At 46.8% G+C, this 21,255-nt stretch overlaps 1 protein-coding gene across 1 annotated transcript in view; it reads left to right on the top strand.

Annotated features, from left to right (window-relative positions):
• MYH9 (myosin heavy chain 9) overlaps positions 1-18,759 on the top strand; it is a 96,605-nt gene extending 77,846 nt beyond the window's left edge. The window contains exons 23-41 of the mRNA XM_067559411.1: positions 1,728-1,865; positions 2,979-3,102; positions 3,955-4,126; positions 4,742-4,954; positions 5,420-5,564; positions 6,167-6,373; positions 7,370-7,474; positions 9,226-9,378; positions 9,800-10,048; positions 10,544-10,756; positions 11,506-11,718; positions 12,113-12,274; positions 12,600-12,728; positions 13,042-13,130; positions 13,644-13,767; positions 15,361-15,569; positions 16,065-16,173; positions 16,875-17,047; positions 17,258-18,759. Coding sequence (XP_067415512.1) covers positions 1,728-1,865; positions 2,979-3,102; positions 3,955-4,126; positions 4,742-4,954; positions 5,420-5,564; positions 6,167-6,373; positions 7,370-7,474; positions 9,226-9,378; positions 9,800-10,048; positions 10,544-10,756; positions 11,506-11,718; positions 12,113-12,274; positions 12,600-12,728; positions 13,042-13,130; positions 13,644-13,767; positions 15,361-15,569; positions 16,065-16,173; positions 16,875-17,047; positions 17,258-17,375 — 3,045 coding nt within the window. The 3' untranslated portion in view covers positions 17,376-18,759. The remainder of the gene's footprint in view (positions 1-1,727; positions 1,866-2,978; positions 3,103-3,954; positions 4,127-4,741; positions 4,955-5,419; positions 5,565-6,166; positions 6,374-7,369; positions 7,475-9,225; positions 9,379-9,799; positions 10,049-10,543; positions 10,757-11,505; positions 11,719-12,112; positions 12,275-12,599; positions 12,729-13,041; positions 13,131-13,643; positions 13,768-15,360; positions 15,570-16,064; positions 16,174-16,874; positions 17,048-17,257) is intronic.
• Positions 18,760-21,255: the final 2,496 nt, after the last annotated feature.

The following is a 21,255-nucleotide window of genomic DNA, read 5'->3' as shown; positions in this document are numbered from 1 at the left end:
CTCAGATTCCTGCCTCCTCATCCTCCTCGCCCGACGAGACTGTGGTGGGCCCCTCTCACACCACTCCTCTGGACAATTACAGGATGCATCAAGGTCTCGCTGAGACCGGACTGTCTCTCTCAAGACCAAGGTTGTCTGCTGCACCCAGATCTGACCACTCTGCATCTGATGGTGTGGATGCTTTGTAGTTAAGCGGGGATGAGCGCCACTGTTCGGCCCAAGTTCAAAGGATCCTGTTGGAGAGCAGCAAGCCGTCCACAAGGGCCTCTTATTTAGCCAAATGGAAACGCTTTACCCGCTGTGCGACAGCTCAAAATGTCTCGCCAATGAAATCCCCTATTCAGATGGTCCTGGACTATCTATTTCATCTGAAATGGGGGGGCCTGGCCTTTCTTGTCTATCAAGGTGCATCTGGTGGTGATCTCTGTCTTTCACCTTCTGATCCAGGGCAGGTCATTCTTCTTCCACAGGATGGCGTCCAGGTTCCTCAAGGGCCTGGAGAGGCTTTTTCTGCCGATACAGGGACCCGGTCCCTCAGGGAGATCTAAACCTTGTCCTCTCAAGACTTATGGCACTGCAATTTGAGCCATTGGCCTCTTGCTCCCTCGCGTATCTGTCCTGGAAGGTGGCATTCCTGGTGGCAATCACCTCAGCACGGAGGGTCTCTGAGTTAAAAGCCCTGACCTCAGAGCCTCCATACGCAGTTTTCTTTGAGGACAAGGTGCAGCTTCATTCTCACCCATCCTTTCTGCTGAAAGTCATCTCCCACTTCCATGTCAACCAGGACTTATTTCTTTCCAAAGCCCCACAAATCCAATGAGGAGAAGCGTCTTCACTCTCTTGATGTGAGGAGGGCATTGGCTTTTTATGTTGCCAGAACAAGGCCCTTCTGCCGCTCCACGCAGCTCTTCATTGTGATCACCAATCAGATGAAGGGATGTCCGGTGTTGTCTCAGCAGATTTCCTCCTGGATTATGACCTCTATGACCTGCTATCAGCAAGCAGAGGTCACACCCCCAGCTTCCCTGTCTGCCCATTCTACAAGGGCACAGACGTCTTCAGTGGCCTTCCTGGCACGTGTAAACATTCAGGACATCTGTAGAGCTGCTATATGGTCCTCTATACACACATTTACGTCCCACTATATCGCAGCAAGTGCAAGATGATGCTGGGTTCGGCAGGGCGGTGCTGCAATCACCATGTCTATGAACTCCTTCCCGCCTCCAGAGGTACTGCTAGTAAATCACCTAATTCTGAATGGACATGAGCAAGCACTCAAAGAACGGTTACTTGTCCTGTAACTGTTGTTCTTTGAGATGTGTTGCTCATGTCCATTCACAACCCACCCTCCTTCCCCTCTGTCAGAGTTCCAGCAAGAAGGAACTGAGAGGGAGGGGGGCTGGTGGTGCCCTATATACGGGCACATACACGCACCACTGCAGAGGATGCTAGAGCTGGCCCTACAGATACCACTAGGGGAAAAATTTCCGGCACCGGTGCATGCAGCGCGCACACACCTAATTCTGAATGGACATGAGCAACACATCTGAAGAACAACAGCTATGAGGTAAGTAACCATTCTTTCCTTTTTAATATATTGGTGTTTGGTTGTAGGATGGGGAAACCCTCATTTTGAGGGTTAATTTTTAATGGTTGTATTAATATTCTAGCAATGACATGTGAGCAGTATGAATAACATGTCATGCTTTTCTCTGGGCCTTGTTCAGGAACTAGAGGAGCAGCTGGAGGAAGAGGAAAGTGCAAGGCAGAAGCTGCAGCTGGAAAAGGTGACCACAGAGGCCAAGCTGAAGAAGCTGGAGGAAGATCTGATAGTTCTGGAAGACCACAATCTCAAACTGGCCAAGGTAAGGTACACATGCAGCTCCCAACCAACAGCATTGGGGTGCTCAGCTGGTCTGGTGGGTACAGGAAGTCAGAAGATGTAGCTACTCATGGTATGTTGTGTTAAGGGAGGGGCTAAATTGGGTCTTCAATGACTCTGTTGCGTTTTTGAGCCGAACTCATTCCTGAAATTAGTTGCCAGCTAACAAGCCAATATGCCCAGACTGGTACTGTTTAAGCAGTCTTGACTAAATTCTCAGTTCTTGAGTGAGCCTGTTCTGTCTGATTATATTGCCTAGGGTGAGAAGCATGTAGCCTAAAGAGTTCTTTCAAAGCAAAGAGGGCTATCAAATACCAGTCAGCTATTTAAAAATGGCCAATATTTGGAATGTACACTAAATCCTGAAGCCTCCTTCATCACCAACTTTATTTCCCTTTGGTCAGTATAAAATTGCTCCCAGGGGAATGGTCCTGTAAGCCTGGACCCACTCTGTCAGTGAGTCTCCCTCTGAAGCCAGTGAGCACCCATTCCTTGTGTCCTACAGAAGCGTGGTTGCTAGAGAATCAAGTGGACCCCTCGCCCTGCCCCTACCCAGCTTAGTTGCAGAGCTTAGTTCTCCCAGCTTCTTGGACTTACACTGGGGTTACATGATTAGTCTTGGGTGTGGGGAAGGGATGGAGCAAGGTGATGTCAGACTTCCTTTACTTCTAACCAGGAGTGCAGCTTGGTGTGCATGAGACAGTTGGATTTGTTGCTGTCGTTCAAAAGTTGCCAAAGTAGAATGAATTGTGCCCAGTGAAAGAACCATGGAACATACTTGACCTAAATTAAACCGTATCCTAATTCTTAATCCAGGAAACTAAAATGGAAGGGTTACGCTATTCTTGTATTCAACCCATTGTGCTGTAGCCTCCAGGAGATTTTTGGTCATAGGAGGATCCTATGTATAGGATTTGGGAAACCCAGGAAGTGTGGGTCAGCTGCCACTCTGCAACCAAATCCAGACTGGGGTTGGGGTTTATTTCTGTGGCAGGAGTCAGGTAATAATCCATTCATGTGTGCCATTTTCATTCTCTAAAAATGAGCCTATCCAAATTCCAGCACCAAATTTGACACTGGCTTTTAAATCCTGCAGGAGAAGAAACTGTTGGAAGACAGAATATCTGAATTTACAACCAATCTAACTGAGGAAGAGGAGAAGTCTAAGAGTCTGGCTAAACTCAAGAACAAACATGAGGCCATGATCACAGATCTGGAAGGTAGAGAAGAGGCCTGGCTTATTTGGTATTAGGGTCCACCATCAATCAGGATTTCCTAAATCTCAGTTAGTCTGATTCTAGGTCTGTGGCTTCATTGGGATTCCAGTTACCAAAGGGTTAATGCACTGGGGCTGCAGTATGGATGCTATTGATCAGTCTGATGGAACCATTCGCTGGCTGGCTGAAGGTTATGTGCCTTGTCAGCTGAGCTTTGAGCTGCATAAAAATCCTCTAAACCAACAGACTTATGGAGGAGAAAGACTGGTTCCATTTCTTTTCATGTTGTGGGAATATCTCCGCTCTTCTGCTTCCAGCGGTATCTGTATGCTGGGGTTAGTGCTGATGATCCAAAGGGAGGGCTCTCCTTGTTAGTGCAGTTTAGGATGCAGATTTAAAGATTTTTTTTTTCACTTCTGATGAGTCTCTGTGGGAAAACTGCTGGGGGGGAGACAGCCTGGAGCAGCCCGTTCCCTTTTTGTGGAGGAAGGAGAGCTGTTGCTTAACATCACTTTGTAGCTACATATGCAGAGAGATGTCAGTGGGGAGGAGCATGGCACAGTCTTCCCTGGCAAAGACAGTCTTGTGATGGATGAAGAGTAAGGGAAGCTGGCTGTAAAGTAAGAACCTGAAATAAGTCTTCCAGATCCAACTTTTAATAGTAGTGCAAGATTGGGGGCAGACACTAAAGGTCCTTGGAAGAAGGCACAATATCCAGCAGGGTGGTGGTTGGATGCCATGTTAGAAGAGATTGCCTCTCAGTTTTGCTCTCTTGTTGATACATCATGCGGTGTCCTAAGAACAGATGTCTCCATTTATGCTACTGTGTCCTCCTTTCCTGTCTGTCTCCTTCAGAGCGTCTGCGTCGTGAAGAAAAACAGCGGCAGGAGTTGGAGAAGACTCGCAGGAAGCTTGAAGGAGACTCCACTGATCTGCACGACCAGATTGCTGAGCTGCAGGCTCAGATTGCAGAACTCAAAATGCAGCTGGCCAAGAAGGAAGAGGAACTACATGCAGCCTTGGCTAGGTGAGGCCTCACCTCCTGGGGTTGCCTGATCAGACAGAATTCCTTGTCCTGTGTCGCTTATCGGAATTGGAGCTGAATGGAACATGCAACTGTTCTAAAACTAGTTTATTAGACTGCAAGATCAATGCATTTAACACTGTCGCTTTTTCACTGCTGATTCCTGTGAGCAGCCTTAGAATGCAAACGTTCTGTGAAATGCACATGCTTTCAGAGGCAGCAATATATCAAAGGGGTTGACATGGGGCAGCTTTGTTTACTGAACAGGTGCCAAAAGCAACCTTGAAAAGTCAATGCTTAATTTGTAATGTTGAATGTAACTTAACATATGGTAAATCACCTCTTCCCTTCTGTCTTCTCCCCTCTTGTCAACATTCCTCTGTCCCACAGATTGAACTAACTAATCTAGCCTTTTAATCAGTGGCAGACCAAACAAGGACCTTAACTATGGAGGGAATAAGACCAGAAATGGGGACCTTGATCTCAGACCAATGCAGAGTACTAACCTCTCTCCTACTCACTGTTTGTGGTCACTTTCCTGGAGGCAGGTGGTGGGTCACTTAAGCTTCATGTGGCTAGAACTGTATTGCTGTGACCAAAGATCTGTGTCTTATGCAGGGTGGAAGAGGAGGCAGCTCAGAAGAACATGGCTGTGAAAAAGATCCGGGAGCTGGAATCTCAGCTCACTGAACTGCAGGAAGACTTGGAGTCTGAGCGGGCAGCTAGGAACAAAGCAGAGAAACAGAAGCGGGATCTGGGAGAGGAGCTGGAGGCACTGAAAACAGAGCTAGAGGATACGCTAGATTCAACTGCAGCACAGCAGGAGCTCAGGTAATGGCAACATCTGAAAATAGTGATGCTCGGTGAGGTAGACCAGGTGCTAGCTTCCTCACCATGAGAGGAGAAGACTGAGTACTTCTGCAGCTGCAGAGACTTAGAGAGGCTAGAGTGAAATGTCTGGTTAAGATGCCAGTCTTCCACAAGATGGTCCCTTTCCTGTTTGTGAAAGGTGATTTTTTCCTAATTATGCAATGGTAAGGCCCCAGAATTGTTGTTCTTGCTGTCTATGGGCACAATTGACACTCAGTCTGTAGGACAGTTCTCCAAGCTTTAATCTGATCTTGGATTCGCAAAATTTAAAGATGGGCAAGGCTGGATTCTGATGATCACTCAAGGATTGTTTTCTCTCTTCATAGCTTGAGTCTCTTAACCAGTGCCTGGGTACCCCAAATATGCCAAGTTACAGGGGGATGCATATTCCTTGATCCTGTCCATTAATATCTGTGGTTTTTGCAGGTCAAAACGGGAACAGGAAGTGACTCTTTTGAAGAAGACCCTGGATGATGAAGCAAAGACCCATGAAGCACAAATCCAGGAGATGAGACAGAAACATTCACAGGCATTGGAGGAGCTGGCAGAGCAGCTGGAACAAACCAAGCGGGTATGTAAGAGAACTGGAGTCATAGTGCTGCATCAGACAATCCCTCTGGAACAGTAGCTGCTGTACAACAGGGGCCAATAGTTAAAGCTTCAGAGGAATATGGAAATACCTGTAATATACCTGGTCAGTTATAGAATGGTAACTAACTTTTCTAATGTTTTTCTTTCCTTCCCACCTTCACCCTCTCCCGTCCCCCAGTGGATCAGTGTACACCTCGCAGCATGATGATTAGTTACCCTTAATATGTCACACTCAGTGCTTAACTGTACTACATAGCTGTGATACACTCATTTCTTTCACTGATGCTACTTGCTGACCTCTGGTCCCTGCTCTTACTGTGACTGCAGGGAGTTTAATTTGGTAATCTGAAGTACAAACTGTCCTCAGTTCTATCTTCTCCCTGTGACTGTTACTACTTCGGGTAGGTAAACATCTGCTGCTCTTCAGTGGCTGGTTGCTGAATTCTAACTATGGGATCAGCTTTCTTGGATAAGCAGTCAGGGCCTAGCTATGAAAATACTACTAGCTGGCTATCAGAATAAATACCTCACTGAGACTGAAGATCCGCTACATCTAAAATCTGCTGTTTTTTTCTCCTTCAGGTAAAAGCAAATCTTGAGAAGGCAAAACAGGCTTTGGAGAGCGAGCGTGCTGAGCTGTCCAATGAGGTGAAGGTGCTTCTGCAAGGCAAAGGGGACTCTGAGCACAAGCGGAAAAAAGTAGACGCCCAATTCCAAGAGCTACAAGTGAAATTTACGGAGGGCGAGAGAGTGCGGACAGAGCTGGCGGAGAAAGTCACCAAACTCCAGGTAAGGGTCCATGAGTTTTCCTTAGCTCCTGTGTATGTGCAGAGCTGGGGGCAGATAGGAAGGTAGTGGGGTGGCACTTCTGTCTGTAAGGGACAGTGGGTTGCCACATCTGCTTTTCCTAGCTGATGGCCAGCTAGTTAATGTCATCTTGTCCCTTGTCAGGCCCAAGGGGATCTCTACAGGAGAAGTAGTGTTCCCTCCTCCTAGGCTGTGCAAATTCCAGTTATTGGAAGGGGGGAAGGGTACAAGGATCAGGTATATACCCATGGGAGGGGTAAAGTGACCCAATTGAATCCTCATTTTTGTGGGTTCGAAAAGTCTGTAGTGTCCGCATATCAATTCCACTCCTAATAAGAAGCTTTTTTTAACTGAGGTTCTAGTACTTACGGACTCTGAATGTGTGTGAGGGTGTGGGTCACAACTCCTTTTCTATATGGCTAGTTAGGAGAGGGTGGTCCCAAAACTGTTTATAATATGGAGGCATGGTATGTGAAAGGCAGAAAACCACTGGTTAAACTATTGCTGCTGCCTTCATAAGGGTGGGGTAAACTTTCCCTCCCTCCCCACTCAAACTGGACACTGCCTCATGCTGCCTTCTTCCTGTGGGGGTATCTAGTGAAAATACAAGAGCGATGGATGGGAGGCATACTTTGATCCAGGAAAGAGCAGAGACATGGCTCTATCTAGTCTTGGGGCAGATGGTTGTAAGAAGGCAAAGTATCAACTTAACTCCCTGTAACCTTGAGTAATAGGAGATTCTATACTATGGCCTCAGGTAGGATGGATGGCCAGGGCAGGTCTTCACAGATGGGGAGATTTTAATTGAGGCTCCTTTAGTCTTATTCAAGGATTCCATCCTTGGCACATAGATGTTTAACATGTCCTGCTTTCCGGAAAGAAGGTGGCTTTATGGCAAGTCAAAAGCTGCACATTTACTCCTAGTTTGTTTGTTTGCTGTTCCATTTGATAACTGGCATGCTTTAATTTCTCTTGCAGGTCGAGCTGGACAACATAACAGGCCTTCTGAATCAGTCTGACAGCAAATCAATCAAATTAGCAAAAGACTTCTCTACTCTGGAGTCACAGCTTCAGGATACCCAGGTGAGGTGTGGGAATTGTAGGATCTTTATGTATTGTATTCATCATGCTTGCCACAGTAATAGAACACTGGGTAATTCTCAACACTAAATATCTGTGGTCTTCTGTACATCTGGTGTTTCTGGCTGATGTGATATGCTGAATGGGTCCCCTCAAGAATGACCCCTTTATCCGCCACCTGCTCCGTCAGTACATGGAACAAGCTTATCTGTCCTTTAGCCCAGGATTGGAACCATTCTCTTTACCTTCCCACTTGAGTGCTGTGTGCTGCCAATGCAGTGTTCTCATTTAAGATCACTGGTGGTCTTGGTGCATGCTACATTTGTCAACTACTTTCCATTTGTAGCTTCCTCTGAAGTTCATAGTGACTGGCAAAGTAGCCTTATTTGGTAGTGAGGGGGACAGCAGTACATCAGATACATTTCAGTGTTTCAGAAAAATCTTACTCTGGTCAAATGGGCTTGGATATAAGTGCCATTTAAGTATATGGGCCTGCAGCCAAAGGGTTGAGTTCTGGGGATATCCTACAGACTGATGAAGGTGGTTAGATTGGACCTAGTATTCATCTGGAAGAGTAAACCACATGTAAATGGTATGTAACTCTATTAAACTAGGAGGAACTGAACAACAGAGAGGATTAATAGGGAAGGATCAATTTAGAAAATAGTCTCTTAGCACTTGTTACTTTTTGTCTTAAAATGTAAGACAAAACAAGGATTCTTATTGTTTGTACAGCACTCTACACAATGGTCCCAGTCCTGCTTAGGGTCTAGGTGCTACTGTAATGTAGATAATTAAGGATATGGGTTAGTCATGGAGGCCACAGATTCCATGACTTTAATGCATTTCTGTGACTGCTTTGGCTTCAGCTCCTGCTGCTGAGGTCAGGTCTAGAGCTCGTTAAAAAGCGAATCCATTCAGCACATGTAGAACTTGGCTAAGTGGGGAGTATGATGAGCCTACAAATTTCAGGGTGTAAATGCCAACGAAAGGAGGAATTGTTTAGTGGTTCACAGGTATGACTAGGAAGAAAAACTTAGGTTGACTATTTGGGGGTTGACAGCAAGACCTGACAGGCTGTGGAATAAGCCTATCTCCTACTGACACTTGTCATTGTCTTGGGACACTTAAAAGTAAGCTAGACCAAATATTAATGCACCACAAAACAATTGTGCGTTGGCAGGAATATTGAATCATGCTGCCACTACTTGAACTAGATGACCTAAAGATATTGATCTCTTCAATCAATGTGGCTGCTGCCCTAGGACAGTTCATAGATCACTATCACTTATCGGAGCAGGGATAGGAAAGGCACCAGCTGTTTGAGTGAATTAACACCATTAACCTCTTCTGATTTTCAGTATTAAAGTCCATCATGAAACGGAGATGGCAGAATACAGCCACCTGCAAGCATGAACTGTTAGGAGGAGTTTAAAAGCTTTGTGTGCTGTTTATAGAGAAGCCTGGAAAGGATTATGAGGTGGCTGAGCCAGAAGGCAGATGCTAGCACTTCCGCCTCTCAGCTATCATAGTGAAGGGAGTGTCCTTCAATGGTTAGAGTAGGACTTGTGGGAGTTCTCCCTGGCTTATACACTGACTTGTTGAACGACATTAAGCAGTCATTTAAACTCTTTTGTTTTTCTTTGAAAGTAGGATACTTAAACCTCACAAGTTGACATCCATGTTTGGAGCTTGTAAAGTTCCTTGGCTTCCTTAAATGAAAGGCTTTAAATTCCAATCTCTTTGCTGTGTAGGAGCTGCTGCAGGAGGAGACTCGCCAGAAGCTGAGCCTCAGCACCAAACTGAAGCAGGTGGAGGATGAGAAGAACAGCGTCAAAGAGCAGCTGGAGGAGGAGGAAGAGGCAAAGAGGAATCTGGAGAAACAGATCTCTGCCCTTCATCAGCAGGTACAGAGCCTGCAACTCATAGAACAAACCTTCCTGTAGGGGGAAATAACAAGCATAAAGCTGACTCCTAGGAAATCTAGTTCACATGGGGAATGCTGGTGGGATCTGAACTTGTTATCAAAGGAAACTTTCCTGAGGAAGCAGTGACCTTGCAGGGCTCAGGCAACTGAATATCCTGATAGGAATCTAAAAGCATTTAGCATTGTATCAGGGGAGAATCTTCTCTAGAAACATCTGTGTAACTATTTGAGGAGAAGGGGGACTCTTCATCCCACACAGCTAGTAAGTCTGACTAAAATTATTCTCTTAGAATTGAACTGATCAAGTGTCTCATTCCCCCCACCCATGTTAGAGCTCCCTGTCGTTGGGCTTAATCTCTGTTCTCTCCTTTCCCCTTCCCTCCTATCCCCCCCCCAACCAGGTAGCAGATGCGAAGAAAAAGATGGATGATGGCCTGGGCTGCCTGGAGGCAGTGGAGGAAGCCAAGAAGAAGCTGCAGAAGGACTTGGAGTCCATGGTCCAGCGTTATGAGGAGAAGGCAGCAGCTTATGACAAGTTGGAAAAAACAAAGAACCGGTTACAGCAAGAGCTGGATGACCTCACTGTGGACCTTGATCACCAGCGGCAGATAGTCTCCAACCTGGAGAAGAAGCAGAAGAAGTTTGATCAGGTATTATCAGACATGGGATTTACAATAGGAGGATCTTCCTTCCTAGTACTGCCTGCCACGATGTAAACATCTCTGGGGAATGCATGTTTCTTTCTGAACCATAAAGGGGGTGGGAAGAAGGAAGCTGGCACTGGTGGAAATTCATGTTCCTTGCATGTGAATTCTAGGGTCACTTCTTGTCCAGGAGGGCTGAAATTTTGAGCTCACTTAATTTGTATGTGTTGCTTGAGAGCAGACCCAGGTCATGGGCAGTTTGCAACTGTCTCTTTGGGCTTAAGTGTAAGTAGTGACTGTGGGACTGGGAACCAGAAGACTATAGTCAGTTGGGTTCTAGTTCCAACACTGCCAGTGAAGATGGGAGCCATATGCTTGGCTCTCAAAACCCATGTTCTCTGCATTACTCTTTCTGCCCAAATCCAAGACACAGGCTGGAAAGGCACTATCAGGAGATGAGCCTAGCTCAGCAAACCTCATGGCATTGATTCTTTCCTTCAGCTGTTGGCAGAGGAGAAGTCCATCTCTGCCAAGTATGCAGAGGAGCGGGACCGAGCTGAGGCAGAAGCACGCGAGAAGGAGACCAAAGCGCTCTCCATGGCCAGAGCCCTGGAAGAAGCCATGGAGCAGAAGGCAGAGCTGGAGAGACTCAATAAACAGTTCCGCACAGAGATGGAGGACCTGATGAGTTCCAAGGATGACGTTGGAAAGAGTGTAAGTGTGCTGTTAAAACTTCTCTCTTTCAAAGTTACCTGCATCCCAGCCTGTTAGGCAGATTCACTGAAAAACTTGCAATAGAGGAACCTCTTTAGAGGAATGCAGTTGGGAGAACTGAACACATGCTGTGGGCTTAGGAATAGGAAAAGGTGGCTTTATTAGGGGCGAGTGAAAGGGAAGAAGGAGAGATGGGATTTGAAGAGCATGATAAAGGCACAAGCTGGGCATTGGTTGAATGAAACCCACTACCCAGTGTGGAGAAACAGGAGAGGGTTCCGGGTGAGACTGGCATTTGAAAAATAGAGAGCCAGCCAGAGAATGGGAGACAGTGACCCAAATCTGAAGATACTAAAGATTAGTGATCAGGCACTACTCCCTACAAGGGGAGTTTGGTGTCTTGCGTCAGTGAGATCAGGACTGGCCTGATGCATGGTTCCCCTTTAAATTTTCCCAGTATGCCTAGCCAGAAGAAACAGGAAAATGAATAGCTGTGGTCAAGGTTCAGATTAAAGGTGCTCAAGTATGCAAGTGGCTTTCTTTAGCCTTACTAAGTGCTTGATTTGAGGGGGCATTATGGTGCTTGTACAAGGAGACTAAGGAGGGTGGGGCAGCAGGGTCTTTGCATCCTTTTTTCAGTGAGCTGCTGCTCTATTGATAGGTGCATCTGGACACCTCTTTGCTCTTGAAGTGGGTGAAGTTGGTGGCTGTATTATTTGAATGACCTGTGGTGTGTGTTCATGTTGCAGGTTCATGAGCTGGAGAAATCTAAGCGAGCCCTGGAGCAGCAGGTGGAGGAGATGAAGACCCAGCTGGAGGAGCTAGAGGATGAGTTGCAGGCCACAGAGGATGCCAAACTGCGGCTGGAAGTGAACCAGCAAGCCATGAAGGCACAGTTTGAGCGTGACCTCCAGGGTCGGGATGAGCAGAATGAGGAGAAGAAGAAACAGCTGATCAGACAGGTCAGAATCACTTCACAAATCGTGAAAATTGTCTGCTGAAAGGGAATTGCGTCCCTTCATCTGCCATAGGACAGCTGGACACTGCCCTTCCAGATCTAGCCTGTGCCACTCCAAGAATTCCTGTTATCATGGGGAGGCATTGCTCGTGCTACAAGTCGCTCCCTGGCGCATGTTCCTCATGCACCATTGTCCTAGCACTTGCACCCTCTGACAATCTGAAAAACCATAGCACTTTATTGCTGAGGAACACGGTCTTAACTGTCTCCCTTGTCTGCTTCTGGCCCCTCCAGGAGAGGGAATGAACTCTTGTCTCTTTGTGGGAGATGAATGGTTCGTGCTGGCTTATTTGTACAGCTCTGTTTGGTTTCCACTGATGCCTTGTTTTTCCTACCAGGTACGAGAGATGGAGGTGGAGCTGGAAGATGAGAGGAAGCAGCGCTCCATGGCTGTTGCTGCCAGAAAGAAGTTGGAGATGGACCTGAAGGATCTGGAGGTCCAGATAGATTCTGCCAACAAGAATCGTGAGGAAGCCATCAAACAGCTCCGCAAACTGCAGGTGAGGGATTTGTGCCTGCTGCCTATTTGCAACCTGGCATGCATGGAGACATGGGCTGGAGACCTGGTTTCCCTATCAGAATCATGCATTTTCATCACCAGAGCAGTGCGGCACAGCCTTAGAACCTTGATCTATGCAGCAGTTCAGTTGAAAAGGTTCAGCTGTTGTTCAGATGTGTCTCTAATCCTGATCTGTTTCAATCCATTCATTTGAGTTGGAGTTGTGAAACCAGAGCAAGCTTTCCTTATTTTGTAGCACTGCTTGTGTAATGTAATGGGAGGGATGAAGGATGTTCTCTGAAGTCTCCCTTTTGTTATCTCTGCAGGCCCAAATGAAGGATTACATGCGGGAGCTGGATGAGGCACGCACCTCCAGAGAAGACATCTTAGTCCAGGCCAAAGAGAATGAGAAGAAGATGAAGAACATGGAGGCTGAGATGATTCAAATGCAGGAGGTAATGGAGCCTGCATTCAAACAGGAGTGCCTGTTCACTTGCTTAAGCCAAGGAATAGGCTGCTGTGTGGCTCCATATGCCACCTCTGAGCACAGCAGTAACCCCTACAGTACTAGGCCCCATCTCCTCTGCATACTTGGTCTTTTCTTACCAGCTGAATAAGAGTGACACAAACACAGGGAGTCCATGTGGAAGTACAGAACACCAGTTCTGTGACTTGTTGGAATCCACTCGTTACTAGTAGCTACTTGTCTTCTGTTCTGCATTAATTGCTAATGTCACATTGCCTCGCTAACCATCTCTTTTTGTTCAGGAACTTGCAGCTGCTGAACGTGCCAAGCGCCAGGCCCAGCAAGAGAGGGATGAGTTGGCCGATGAGATTGCCAACAGCAGTGGCAAAGGGTGAGTAATGTCTCTCTTCATTGGGGAGGAGAAGCGGGCTGGGGAGGGAGTCCTATGTAAGCATATGCCCTAGCCTGTATGGTAAGTGTCTACAGCAGGGGTGGGGAACCTTTTTTATGTCAAGGGCCTGATGGTGGCCCTGGCGGTGGGGGAGAATTCGGCGGCGGCGCGGTTTCTTGGCGGCAGCGGGGTTCCGTGGGGGGCGGGAGCAATGCCCGCCGCCGAAGTCCTCCCGCCACCGAAAAGGGACAAACGGCGGCAGGGTTTTCGGTGGCAGGGTTTCGGTGGTGGGCACTGCCCCCCCCCCCGGAACCCTGCCGCCACCGTGAAACCGCGCCACCGCTGAATTCCTCCCCGCTGCCAGGTCCAGAAAAAAAGATTTCGCAGGCCGGACGTTCCCCACCCCTGGTCTACAGACTATTACTGTTTTGTAAGGCTATAACTCATAGGTTTTCTCCAGGGAGTGCAGTGCATTACCACCAACCAACACTTAATTTTTATTATCCTTGTTAGAGCCCTGGCCTTGGAGGAAAAACGGCGACTAGAGGCCCGGATAGCTCAGCTGGAGGAGGAGTTGGAGGAGGAGCAGAGCAACACAGAGATGGTCAATGACCGGCTCAAGAAAGCAAATCTTCAGGTACCTGCTCAGGGTCTTCCCACCTATAAACTCCCGAACTGAGTTCTGGATTTACTACCTCCTGCCTTCCAAACAATACAGATTCCCAAATAGCTTTACTCAGCAATGTCCATGCACTGCTAGAGATAAAATGGGATGGCCATTCAGTGCTCACTGATGGCTTAGCCCCAGCTACTTTCCTTCTCTTACAAAGAGGCTTTAACATTCCAGGGTCAGTATAAGCCATCAGTGAGCACTGAATGGCTATCTCCCAAACTCTTCAAGAGAGTCCTGTCCAGTCATCCTTTGTATTAGCTCATGATCTTCAGTCACCCCTTATCAACATCACAGTTTGCTTCTCCATGTATATTGAAACAGTCCCACTCTATAGAAAATCACTTTTCACCATGTCCTCCAAAATGATTAACCTTACCAAGTGCATTAGTCAATTGTAGTATCTTTCTAAATTGAGACCTTGATCTGAATGTTCTTGGCATATATTAGATCTTTGGCGCAGGGACTGTCTTGTTCTGTTTGTACAGCACCTAGCACAACAGGGCCCTGGTCCATGACTCTGACTCCTGGTTCTTACTGCAATACAAATGAGATTGTCCAGAGGTTAAAATAACCTGCCCGATTGCAAGAGTGAGTGAGATTAGTAGTTTCCTGAGAGACTTGAGGCAGATCTGAAACCTGCACCCTCTAGAGTTCATTCCTAAATGGGAGGGGAGAGAGGCACAGCAGTGAGAAGGGAGAAGATGACCTGGCCATAGGAGGAAGGAAGATTACAAGGGTGTGGATGCTATGGCACGCTCAGAACATAAAGGAGGAGTAGCTGAGTTGGCCATTACACAAGTACTGTGGGAAGGGGACAGCCCCACTTTCTAGCTGTTCCGCTTCCAGTAGAGGTCCCGGGGGGGGGGATACAGAAGCCAAATACTAGAGTTCTGGTTCCTGGCCCAGTAGCTAGTCAAGCTGAATGTTGGTACATCTTTACCAAGGAGCTCTTTCACTTCGATGGACTGATGATGTAAAGCAGAGCTTCTGACCTTCAAATGTTAACAGTGCAGTCCCTACTGTGCCATACAGTCAGCAATGACTATATAGCAGGCAGAGTCCTCGGCTGGAGATGACTTCAGTTTCTGCTTCTATTTCTTTGAAAACAAAATCTTTCCAGGCCACTCCTAAGTAGCTGAAAGGTAAGGCTGTCCTAAGCATGTGGCTATGGCACATGCTTTCTGGCAGACCTTTCTTATGGGGGCAGCTGGATGCTACATAGTAGAGCAGACTGTCACTGCCATGGCACGTAGCCTATAGCTGAGATTTGGCTGGCAAAACCAGCCCCTGAGAAGGGGACCTAGCAAACTTAACCCTCAATCCCTTCTGCCATGGGTGTTTCGAATAAACCAAAACAGGCTTATAGGAGAGTTTCAGTCCTTTTGTGTCTATGGAGAGTGATATGCTACATAATAGTGTTAATCAAGCCTGATTTCTACATCATAAGCTTCTCCACTCATGCTGGGGGTCCTTTCTGACAAGCATCTATTGGTGAGTAAAAATTAATCCATCTTCCAGCCCAGAACCCTCTTGGTATGTTGACTTTTCTCTCCCCAGATCGATCAGATAAATACTGACTTGAATGCCGAGCGCAGCAATGCCCAGAAGAACGAAAATGCTCGCCAGCAAATGGAGCGTCAGAACAAGGAGCTTAAAGCCAAGCTGCAGGAGATGGAGAGTGCGGTGAAGTCCAAGTACAAGGCTTCCATCACTGCCTTGGAGTCAAAGATAGCACAGCTGGAAGAGCAGCTGGACTCTGAGACCAAGTATGTCCTAGCAGAACCTCCTGAAATGGTAAAGGCCACCAGCTCCTCTGATGTACTAGCACAGAGCAAAATCCTGCTCTTGAGTGCTGTGCGCCAGCCTCTTGGAATGAGTGCTCCAGCTGCTTACCAGGAAAGAGCAGCTCAGTAGCTCCACTGACTTCCTGCTTTCTCACAGTAAAGGCCACTAATTCCAAGCGTTGCCACTCCTGGAACTGTAGCTATAGTTCTGTGACCCTTTAATGTCCTCCTCAAACTGGCAAAGAGGTCATACTGACTAGCCAGTACCTCCTGGGCTTCTCCAGGAAACCTGGCTTCCATCCCCTTTGCTTTGCCAATTCCCTGAGTGGAGTTCTTGTCTCCTTTCATTTCCCTGTGATGCAATGACTAGGGAAGTTTTCATGTATGTGGGTTAAAAACAAAACTTTGTCAGGGATGTTGCTCAAAGGGTCACAGCAGATAATCTGTTGCCTGAGCTGACATTGTATTTTTGCACAGAGAACGCCAGGCTGCAGGCAAGCAGGTGCGCCGTGCTGAGAAGAAGCTGAAGGATGTCTTGCTGCAGGTGGATGATGAGAGACGCAATTCTGAGCAGTACAAAGATCAGGTATGTGCAAATTACATACAGTAGCAGTCTGTAGTTTTGGCTTGTAGCTGGTGGACTTCTACCCCATGCAAAGGCCCATCTGCTTCCACCATTACAGGATGGTGGCATTATTTTCTCTGTAGACTCTTTCCACGTATTGTTGCACTGAGAATATGGCTGCCCATGGTCTTAGCTCTGTCCTGTTTGATGGCTGGTACAGCTGAAAGGGCGATGTTTTAAGAACATCCTCTCCCTTTCAGTAATTTCCACAGTTAATCTGAGCAGCATAAATTGGAACGATGTTCTGTAAGTGAGTCTGCTCAGCCTGGCATCTAAAAATCCAAGTTCTGGTCCTCTTAAAATCCCAGAGGCAAATTCCTCTGTGGGCTCATATGTATGGAGGAAGGGGAGTGTGGTGTAGGCTGTTGGCCTTCTGAGTAAGCCAAAGCTGAAATGTCTCTGGACCCTGTTGTATGGAAGAGGCAGCTTATGCAACACTTCCTGCACTAACCAGCTGAAGAACAAGGAGAAGCAGAAGTATAAGCTTAAAACTAAAATAAATCCAAGTCCAGGCAACTAACTTCATAGAGGGAGGAGTAAAAGTAGGTGCCGTTAGGGACTCAGCTTCTCTCTGGTGTAATTCTCTACTGCAGTGCTGGAGCCCCCACAACGGGCTAAGACTGAGCTTTCTGAAAGACTGACTTTTCCTTTCTGCTCTTCAGGTAGATAAGGCGAATGTGCGCTTGAAGCAGCTGAAACGCCAGCTTGAGGAAGCAGAGGAAGAGGCCCAACGAGCTAATGCATCCCGCAGAAAGCTGCAGCGTGAGCTGGAGGATGCCACAGAAACAGCTGATGCAATGAATAGAGAGGTTAGCTGCCTCAAGAGCAAACTCAGGTAACAGCAATCAGTCACGTATGAGAAATCCGCTTCCACCCCAGTAAGCTGTCCTAGCCAAAAGCAGAAACCTCAGTGACCAGATGTGCATCTTCTCAAAGGAAACTGTGGGCCAGGCCCTTCTTTGCCCTCCCTGCCCCAAAGCATACCCTATCTGACAGACGTTAAACTAATTTTGTTGCCTTGATATTGCTGTTCATCCCTCTCTAGGCGTGGGGACCTGCCATTTGTTGTTCCGCGCCGGATCGCCAGAAAGGGCACTGGAGAATGCTCAGATGAGGAAGTGGACAGCAAGCCGGATGCTGGCGATGCCAAAGCTACTGAATAAGTCTTCTCCTATGACCCAGGTTACGCCTGCAAGAGTGACCTACCCCCCCTCCTCCAGTGGACTTCCTGTAAACCACCTCCTGGGGAAAGCAGAGCCCACTCAGCAAGTGTTCGGTGTATCTGGAGCCTTTGGGCATTTGTGTTCCTCATTTCCTTCTCTTCCCAGCTTCCAAGTTTTGTATTTCATACCAAAGAGTTGGGACTCTAAAATCTGACCAGCAGAGTTTGATAACTACAGATACCTGCAGAACTGTCCATGCTGTGGCTGCTGGTGAATCTTTACACTTGGAAGGAGAGGGATTAGGGAAAGAGATTTTTTGCTGTAAATCTACTTTTTCTTGGGATCCTAGTTTGAGAGATGCAGGGAAAGCCCCTTCCTCTATTTCTCCCCCTCTCCCCCTTTGTTTGCTTTTGGCAATCATGTTCAGTGACCTCAGACTTCTGCCTCTTTAATCTGCCCTCCCAGGTGGTTTGGAAGCAGTTTCAGGAATAACGGGGTGCTTTGGCCCTGACAATTCACCCTTTCTTCTTTCTAGAGCCCACATGTTCATAGGCAGGGGGGGAGGAGGGAAGTTCCTTTCAGGATCACCCACCTGGGGGGCTTGCCAAAGACTTTTTTTTTCCTTGTTCTTACTGTCTGGCCAGATCTCGGAAGTGCAATGATGTCCTGTTAGTGTCTCTGCTCCTGTCTGATTGGGTTTTTATCTAAGGTAGCGTGAATCAGTTGCTGGTGACGGGGGCAGAGAAAACAGAAGAATCTCTGTGTGCTTGTCTGAGAATCTCTTGAGGACCAAATATATTGAATGGTAATGCACCGAATCGAGTGGAATTTAATTTGTGTGGATGGGAAGGAAAGGGGAGAAGAATCTCTTTTTATTGACATGTCCAAGCCTCTTGTGTATCTGCTCTGTATCCAGGGGATGGGGTTAGTTATTCTGCACCATTGACTAAGAGAATATTAAAAATCCTTTAATCTGCACAGATATACGTAAAAGGCCTTTGTGTCTCTTGTAATGAGTAATTAAGAAAAAATAAAGGTCTTTATCACTGCCTTTCTATTGGGACCTTGGTTATATAGAGATAGTCTTTACTTTTCTACACCATACACTGGTTGCTGGATTACCTGTATTCTTAACCATATTGTATATGCTGCATTTAGATTTACTTCTAAGCAAAGAAAAATAATTAAAGATATGAAGCTCCATACTGTGTGCCTGAAAGCGCTTCAAATGCAGGCACCTGTGTCCCAGTCGCTTTCTCACAGAATTTAAAATCTTTTTTTATATAAAAGTGCCTTAGCATGTGCCTCAGCTGTCACCACTAGTCAGTGGTGGTTTACTGGTGCTCCACTGATGTTACCAATAAAGATTATCCATGTGCTGCAATCCGTGTGCTTGTGTTGCTGTTCCACCTTTCCTGAACACAATGGAGGGAGGCCTGTGTTGCTGCCAAAAGAAGCAGTCATATGGTAGCAAATTGTTGGTCCATCCAGTCAGCATTGCCTCAGGAGGACTTGGGCACCAGGTAACAACTCTTCTTAATCCAGCTTCCATAAAGTGAATTGGTTTTACAGTACCCCAAGAGTTTTCTGGTCTGGGAGCCCTTCTCCAGCAGTGGCCAGAGGAGGACATAAAACCTTGAATATGCAAGACTAGATCCAGGGGGGTCAGGTATAAAATTCTATCTGACCAGCTGATTCTGTTCATGGCCTGCAGCATGAGGATGTAGTTGCTCTAATTGAACAAATGTTATGCCTAAGCTTTAAAATTATATGTATATACATACCTTCCTCCCCACTTCTCCCACTGAGTTGCTGGGGTGAGTATTCAGTGAAAGAGTAACTGAGAGGGCCAGAATAACTTTGCTGTTTTGGTGAGTTTGTTCTGTAGAATCCAAACTTTCCTTTTAACTTTTTTTCTCCCTCTCCTTCCTTTCCACCCTGCCTCCCCAAAAACCTATTCCTAACTGCTATTCCAAAGGAGACACTTTTTATACCCCTTTCCCAGTGAAGGGCTCCAGGACTTGTGGCCCTAGTTTTCGTCCTTCCCCTTCTTCCCTCCCCAGCCCTTCAAGTTGCCCTGGGTTTTTGGATTTCAGCGGATGGATGTGATATGAGAATCTGGAGAATGGGGTTAATGTCTGGGCTACAATAGGCTGTCTTCTCCATTCGGGATGTGCTGAAGGTTGAATGTTTCTGCAGGTGGCACGGGGGGCGGTGTGTCTTTACTGATGGACATAGTACATCCAGATGTGCGCAAGGGAAAGCAACCCTACAGCATGGCACAGGGACAGAAAATAACATCAAAAACAGGTCTCCATGTAGCCAGTTAATAGGCATGCATGATGTGTGAAGGAGTTACTTTAAAGTCACTTAGTACAAGAGGCACTTCAGAATTCTGATCATCGTAACCACTACTGTGTTGTCCCACTAAATGCCAAAGGGTTCAGCCAGATAAACAGGAAACTTACAGTTGGATGCTGTATGTACTGCAGTTCAGGGTAAGTTTGCAGTGGCTGCTGCAAAGTCCAGGGGAAGTGCCTTATGTTCACCAGCAGGTGGCATTTTGAGATTGCCAGCTGCTGCTGCGAAGGGGGAAGTGAGAGACCAGTGTGGTTAGGACTAACAGCAGGGAGAAAGCAGCTATCACTCGAGCACAGGAGACTAGAGCCCACAGGTGGGAGGGGGGATTCTTGTTGACACGAGTACTGGGGGGAGCAAACGGGGGTAGGGAAGGAAGGCTGATCTTTCTGCTGGAAAGCAGAGACAACAGATCTGAAACCCCCATCTGCCACTGCAGAAGCGGGTCCAGTCCCACAAAAAAATGAATACTGACTCTACACTAGTTTCTATACTGTTTAATGGGGGTTGCAAACTTTCCTACACTTCAAAGCAAAACATATAATGTTTGAATTTGGGATGAGAAGTTCCTTTGTATGTGAACCAGTGAAAAGCAGCCTTCACATATGTATTTTCTCATACAAGGCTCCAATGCAAGTCACATGGGAGATCACTCTTTAGCAATGTGTCTACTGCCACTGCATTGCTCAAACACACAGCTGATCAGACGTTACAAGTACAGCGAATACTTGCAAAACATAAGCAGGAATTGCCCATGAGTAGCTAAAGAGCAAATGGGGCACAAGGGTGTGAACGCTACATGAAATGCAAGCTTGCCATGTGTGAAAGACTTGCTGAGTTGCTAATGTTTCAGGGGCCTGCGGTTAAGACAAAGACTTAACTCACTTTGCATAATGTAATTAGGGAATTTACTTGTTCAAATATGTAGCTGTGGCCTTCACCAAACTTAAACTAAATCACTACAAAACCAGCTATGTTCATAGCTGTGTAAAGCCCGTGACTTCGAACTACACATTCAGCACTGGGCCTCCTTGTTATAGTATTCTTCAAAATAGGAAAGTCTCTAATTCCCAAAAAATACTTCTAACAATTACATCAGTTTAATGGATGAACCAGATTCAGTGTCCTACTCAAATAATTGCTAGGACCTGCTCCAGAATTCTCCCATGGTTAAGCAGTTAGGTGTTTTGAACTGAGGGGTCTGGGCTTACCTTGTAGCGGTGTGGACAGAATGGCAATAGCTGAATTAACCTGTCTCCACTAACTCAAACACACGGAGACATTTCTATTTTCCTGCAGTATAAATGCTTGGAGTGGGAAGAACCAGGACAGCAACCAGCTCTACTTCAGGAAAGCTGATGCCATGGGGATAGTGACATGCTTCCAGCTTTGTCTGACACAAGATGCTTGCATACCGTGGTAACAAGTATGGTATAGCCAAGAGGCAGCCTGACACTAGAGGCTGGCTTGGGGTGGGCTACCTGACTGGGAGCACAGTGAGTTGCTGTCAGCCAATACTGGC

Source organism: Emydura macquarii, unplaced genomic scaffold (assembly GCF_026122565.2).
Source record: "Emydura macquarii macquarii isolate MOO-44397 ecotype Brisbane River unplaced genomic scaffold, CSIRO-AGI_Emac_v2 contig_2205, whole genome shotgun sequence".
In the NCBI taxonomy this organism is placed as follows: Eukaryota; Metazoa; Chordata; order Testudines; family Chelidae; genus Emydura; species Emydura macquarii.
Note: the sequence above shows the minus strand (reverse complement) of the source record. Positions and strands in the feature narration are given on the sequence as shown.